The sequence below is a fragment of the Sinocyclocheilus anshuiensis genome, unplaced genomic scaffold (genome assembly GCF_001515605.1).
Source record: "Sinocyclocheilus anshuiensis isolate Anshui unplaced genomic scaffold, SAMN03320099.WGS_v1.1 scaffold907, whole genome shotgun sequence".
Taxonomy (NCBI): domain Eukaryota; kingdom Metazoa; phylum Chordata; class Actinopteri; order Cypriniformes; family Cyprinidae; genus Sinocyclocheilus; species Sinocyclocheilus anshuiensis.
This window is the reverse complement of record NW_015546133.1, coordinates 2167477-2173925: the sequence shown is the minus strand read 5'-3', so window position 1 is coordinate 2173925 and position 6449 is coordinate 2167477. Positions and strand designations below refer to the sequence as shown.

General features: G+C 41.3%; 1 protein-coding gene across 2 annotated transcripts in view; it reads left to right on the top strand.

Moving 5' to 3' along the window:
- The window catches only part of LOC107701171 (autism susceptibility gene 2 protein-like), a 13143-nt gene extending 10098 nt beyond the window's left edge, over positions 1 to 3045 (top strand). For both annotated transcript variants that reach the window (XM_016503139.1, XM_016503140.1), the window contains exons 11-13: positions 474 to 557; positions 786 to 1032; positions 1221 to 3045. In XM_016503139.1, the coding sequence (XP_016358625.1) occupies positions 474 to 557; positions 786 to 1032; positions 1221 to 2430 (1541 nt within the window). In that variant the 3' untranslated portion in view covers positions 2431 to 3045. The remainder of the gene's footprint in view (positions 1 to 473; positions 558 to 785; positions 1033 to 1220) is intronic.
- The last annotated feature ends 3404 nt before the right edge of the window (positions 3046 to 6449 follow it).

Sequence of the window (6449 nt, the reverse complement as noted above, 5' to 3'; positions counted from 1 at the left end):
AAAAAATCTCGGATCTCGGATTTAGATCGGCCCTCTCTGACCGATACCCGATCCGAGAAAAATGGCACTATCGGACCCGATATGAATATCAGATCGGCACATCCCTATCTTGAACCGTGAGCTTGCTCTGTCTGCTACAGTTTTCTCCTCATTGCATCCATCTTCAGCATCTCTGGCCTCTGTTAACGGTCGTTTACAGACCTCTTAATATTTCCAAACAAATTACATTTTGGGAAATGATCACAATGCAGTTTGTGCAAGTCGGGGATTGGCCAAATTAAAACGAAATAAAATGCATGGAAATGAACAGTTCAATATTATATTGAGAATTGTGGCATCCCTATTGGGTATATATATATTGCTAAAATGTTTATACATTCATTTTTAAACTTTAAAATTCAAAGCTGTAATTCATTGGTGATTCACACAATCATTTCATTGACTGATTTTTTTTTTCCTGTTTTGACTGACAGAGCCCTTCCACAGACCGTCTTCATTTGGAGGTCTAACCTCATTAAGCACTGCAGCCTTTGGTGGACTGGGAAACCCAGCACTCGGTGAGTGCCAATCAATCAACTGTTTTGTATTAGAAAATTCACCTTCAGTCAACATTTTATAATTTAGAAATGCAGTACATTTATATATTTCAGTTATCAGACTAATTGTAGGTTGAAAAGTCATTACAAGACATATCTGACATCAAAGAGTAGGCCTACTCATGCATGAAATAGACAAGATCAAGATAAATAAAATCTCACGTCGTTTTTTTTTTTTACGTCTCCCAGCATCCAACTCTGTATTTGGCCACAAAGAAGCACAACAGCACTTCAGCGGACCCCACGAGCCATGGAACAGACTCCACCGTACTCCGCCATCTTTCCCCACCCCACCTCCCTGGCTCAAACCTGGAGACATTGAACGCAGCGCGTCGGTCAGCTCCCATGAGAGAGAACGAGAACGAGAAAGGGACAGAGAGAGAGAACGTGACCTGGACAAGAGGGATTCATCAGTCAACAAGGATGATAAAGAGCGGTGTGTAGAGCTGTATGGATGATACTAACCAGTCACATCATCTGTCAGTGATATATTTTTTTTTTTTTAAGTATCAGTGGCATGTATTTTTACCGTACAGTCGGCTGGTCATTGCAAAATAAACCCTCTCTGGGTTTATTCTGCCAAAAAATTATTTGCCTGATAGTAATGATCCGTTTCACCTCTAGGGAAACTGCGGAAAAGAGGCACCAGAATCACCCATCCCCAATTCCTGTTAACCCCCTCACTCTGACGAGTCACACCCGATCATCTGAGCCTTCCCGGAACCACATCCCTTCTAGTGAGTCTCGGGATAAGGACAAGCCCAAAGATCGTGAGAGAGAACGAGAGCACTCGAACTGGAAAGACTCCAACACAGATGAGCACAAGGTGAAGGAGAATCACCACAGTGACAAAGACACTCCCGTCATCCACGACAGCCGGGTTTCTGAAGACAAGCCGGCAAATCGGGTTACAGCATCACCCTACATGCGGCCAGGCACCATAGATCGGGTCAACGGCGGGCTGACTCGAGATGTTCTGGAGAAGAAGGGCGATGTCACCTATGAGAAGAAAAACAGTGAGGTGAAGGTGAAAGAAGAGAGAAAAGAGGAGCAGGATGGTCCCACAGGGAGATCCCCGGAGCAGAGATCCACACCACAAGCACCTCCTCCTGCTGCTCTCCACCCTCCATCTTCAATGCCTGTACCCATGGGCATGCCCAGTATGCATCCCATAAACAGTATCAGTAGTCTGGAGAGGACTCGTATGGTGGCCCCCTTCATGGGTATCAGCCCCATCCCAGGGGCAGAGAGGTTCCCCTATCCCGCCTTTCATTGGGATCCCATGAGGGACCCTTACCGGGGACTCGATATCCACCGGAGGGATCCATTAGCTCGAGATCTGCTACTGCGGAATGAACCCCTGCACCGGTTAGCAGCGCCACGCCTTTATGAAGCAGAGCGCTCGTATCGAGACCGTGAGCCTCATGACTTTAACCGAGACCTCCCTCACGGTCTGACCTTGGAACAGCGGCGGGAACAAGAGCGGGCGCACATAGAGGAGCGGGAACGTCTGCACTTGCTCCGAGAAGACTACGAGCAGGGGCGTCTGCACCTGATGCATCACCCCGCTTTAGACGGACACCTCCCTCACCCGGGTCTCATGGCCCCTGGACTTCCCAGCATGCACTACCCCCGTGTTAGCCCCTCCTCTGCCGTAGCTGCCCAGAATGGAATCCTCAACAAAACCCCTCCCACCGCATCACTCAGTGCCCCACCCCCTCTTATCCCAACCCTGGGAGCGCGTTCCACGTCTCCCAGACGGACTACCCCACTCGGCACTGACATTAGAGACAGACCCCCTTCACACACACACAAAGACATCGAGGCACGGTGAGACCCCTGATGGACTGAAATGGAACTCAAAAGCAAGCACTTGAGACTGTATCATATCTGTGTATAGATTGTGCATTACTGATGGTTTTTTTTTTTTGTGCATTTTGCTTTTGTACAAAAGACTGAGATTTTTCATGCTCTTTTATCCTGTTCGTTGCTGTGTATTCTTAAACATGTACAGTACACTGATCTCGAGCAAGTGGACAAGCGTTAGATCTCCCAACATGGAAAAAATGGTCTTGGACTTGGTACCTTTACAGGTACCTCAATACATTGCAAAAAGGCAGAACTTGTAGATATGTGTAAAGTCGGTGTATTTCTCTCCTTGAGGGAAAAAAAAATTAAGGTACAATTATTATGCAAATGGATGTTATGAAAGCTTTACTTTGAAATGCTGTACATAGTGGGCAGTGATCAAATGGATAGTGAGTGCACGGTCTCTGGTTTTAGTTTAATGCTGCATATTAATGGTTTGGAAAGATATTGTCCAAGAGATCACATCCCTTCTTTCAACTATGCAACTCATGCGTGGGCGCTCTCTCTGTATCACTTTTTCTCTCCTCTAGAGCAATGGTTCCCAACCCTGGTCCTGGAGGCACCCCAACACTGCACGTTTTGCATGTGTCCTTTTTCTGACACACCAATTTCAGGTCTGGGAGTCTCTACTAATGAGCTGATGACCTGAATCAGGTGAGTTTGGTTAAGGAGACATTCAAAACGTGCAGTGTTGGGGTGCCTCCAGGACCAGGGTTGGGAACCACTGCTCTAGAGGACAACCAGTCTCTCTACTGAACCCTCTCATTCTCCTGTTGGAGCAACAGTACATGCTTACACATTACTCAGATTGTGATTGTTCCTAAATGGGATTTTCTGCAATGAGTTTTACTCGCACATCTGACAAACATGTTCCCTAACTTTTGATCCAGAAACATGCTTTTGTTATTCAAACTATAAAAATCTGTGTTGACAATCCTTACAAATACACCAATGTTCCAAGAACCTAACAAAACCTAAATTCTCTGAATTAATTACCTCTAAATGAAAAGTCTGGCAATTTGAAAAAGACTGCAAAATTACAACACTGTTAGCGCACCATGTCACGAGAAGTTTGAGTACAGAAAGCAGGTCAATTCTCTATTGGTCTAACTGTATTAAAGTGTTATGTATCTACACAATGATAACGTAAGATGTAAGCTATGGGCAGTTTGTTTTTATTGAGCAGAGATCTATTTTAGTAGTCCATGGGAGAGATAGTTGTGTGCTTTTAAACTCTGTGAAATTCAGATGATGTGCAGTGTTTTGTTTTGTTTTTTATTTAATTTTCTTTTTTTAAATCAAACATTAAAATGTCCACTGAAGCAGTAGTGGGTAGTCAATACGTATTGCAAAGAGATTGTAAGAAACTTTTTTGCTGTTTATCATGTACGTACGTAAAAAATTAAGTCCTTTCTAGATCATGTACAAAAAAGGGTGAGGCGACAGCATGCTCCTCAGTTAAACTTGTGTTATGGAAATTGTGCCATGTTATTAAAAAATGTGAACTAATCGTGTCCTAAAGTTTGTCAATACTACCCATCAGAAAAAATAAATCAACACACTCAATACCCATAAGCCAGATCTGTTAGCAGCATGTAGAGCAAGCAGTAGTAGTATTGCTTATGTTTAGGATTAGTGGTTATTTGCCTGGAGAATGATAAAATGGTTGAAAAAAAATCTCAAAGAGTGACTTTAAAGTTCACATGAAATCAAAATTGATGCGATGCACTGTTTGCGTGCATTTCTAGTCTTGTGGTAAAACTAATCATTTCCATTTAACTTAATAAAAATTGTCTTTGTATTCTTTAATCAAAATCTGAAAATGTACTTCCACTCTGGAATGGAGTTCATTCTCTGATTTTGTCAGTGTGATGCCGTTTGATAGCATGGGCAGAATATTTTTAACCACTCGAATGGTTTGCTAGAGTGAGAGAGGAGGTACACTAAAATAAAATCCCACCCTGTTTAATATTCCATTCCAACTTCCGGCTCACGCAGGCTTTAAAGGAAAGTCCAAATATAAAATCCAAAATATCACTGAGTACGTTTACATGGACATCACATCAGTAATTAATTATTTACCTGATTCTGAATAAGACAGTATTATTATTAAGGTTTACATTGCGCTGCTTCTAGAATATTCCTTTCATGTTCCCGTTTTTACAGTACATAGATTAATGACACACGTGATTACGTTCCCACGCCATCTGACGTTCCCTCCAGAATTTCACGTATCAACACAGTTCGTTTCATTTTTAATTTTACGAAAGCTTCAAGTGCAGTTAATTATGTCATGCTATACGTGCAAACAGACGACGACGGATAAAAATGAGCCTTCTTGCTTGAAGTAGAGGTCTGCAAGCCCGTCGGGGCCCGACACGCTGAGTCTATTCGGGCCGGGCTCGGGCCATTTTTTTTTTCCTCCTTTTATTATGCCCATATACGCGCAGAGCACACATAGGCTGTATGAAATATTGTTTTATTGATTGTATTATAAATATTATACATCGCCGCAATAAGCAACGCATATACGCATAACATGACAGCAAAAAACGCACGCAATAGGCTAAAGCATGCCGCAAAGCCCCAGCAAAAGTAATTACCATGAATGTGTCGGGGGAAGATGAAGATGACGATCCTGAATCGCCATCTCCTCAGAGAGAAGTGCATCTTTACGGATTTTATAATGAAAGTTTTTCATGTAAGTATTTTTTGGTATAGTAGTTGTTTTTCGATTTTCGAAGAATGTGTTAAAGTATGTTAGTCCAATCTTATATTGTTGTGATTACCATCTTCTTGGCTAAAAGATGGTACCATTTTGAAAGATGTGAAAAACACATAGTGACTGCTAGCCAGTCCTGAGGTAAACACGACACAGCGGGCTTAGTTGTAACACGGTGTTACAACTAAGCCGCACATTGTGTAGGTTACATCAATAATCGGAAATGTTGGATTGTACATGTATCTGAAATAATGCATTATTATACCCTGCGTCCTCATATGTGGACATTATATTTTAGTGAATTTCTCTGAGACTATAACGTTACATGCCAGTTTTAAGTCTGGATGTCCTGTACAGAGCACATTCAGGGATTTTCAGAGATACTAAATATTTGGACGTTTCACTATGACCACTCTCTCTCCTTGGTCTTCAAAAATGTCTGATATTTATTTAGTGACACTTACAATCTTGTCAGTTATTACTCCCATAATTACACTTCTTTTTTCATTACATGTTGCCCCAAAAACACATTAATAGGCCTATTAAAAAAAAAAGTAACTTTTTTTTTTTTTTTAAATGCTCTGAACAATGTAATGACATGAAAAAAAAAACTATTTTTTTCCTAAAAAATTCTTCCCAGGTCTCAGGAGGTTAAATAGTTTGCACAAACACTTGTTGCATTTCTTTTGTTCACAGGGTGAGAAATCGTAGAAGGTCCACAACTAGGGGAGTGACTAGGTAAAAATTCACCACTACCTCCAGTGGGCTACTGGCCACACAGAAAGGTCTTCACATCAGAGCAGGAGGAGCAGCTTGTTGCTTATTTGACCCATGCGGCAGCAATATGTTATGGGCTGAGCCCCAAGGAGGTAAGCTGGTTAAGCTAGGATAAGTTAGGAAATGAGAATAAGATCAGAAGAATTATTGCTCTATTCGTACATTCAAGTGCCTGTTTCTGTTATAAATGGTAGGTCAGTTTGTTTGAATGCTTAACATGAATTAATGTGTGAATAGGCCTACACACACATAGATGCACACATAAATACATACATAGACTATATACATGCACACGTACGTATACATATATACACTACCAGTACCAAAAGATTTTTTATGTTTATGTTTTTAAAGAATTCTCTTCTGCTCGTCAAGCCTGCATTTATTTGATCCAAAATACAAGAAAATTGTGAAATATTTTTACTATTTAAAATAGCTGCTTTCTATTTGAATATGTTTTAAAATAGAATTTATTCCCATTATCA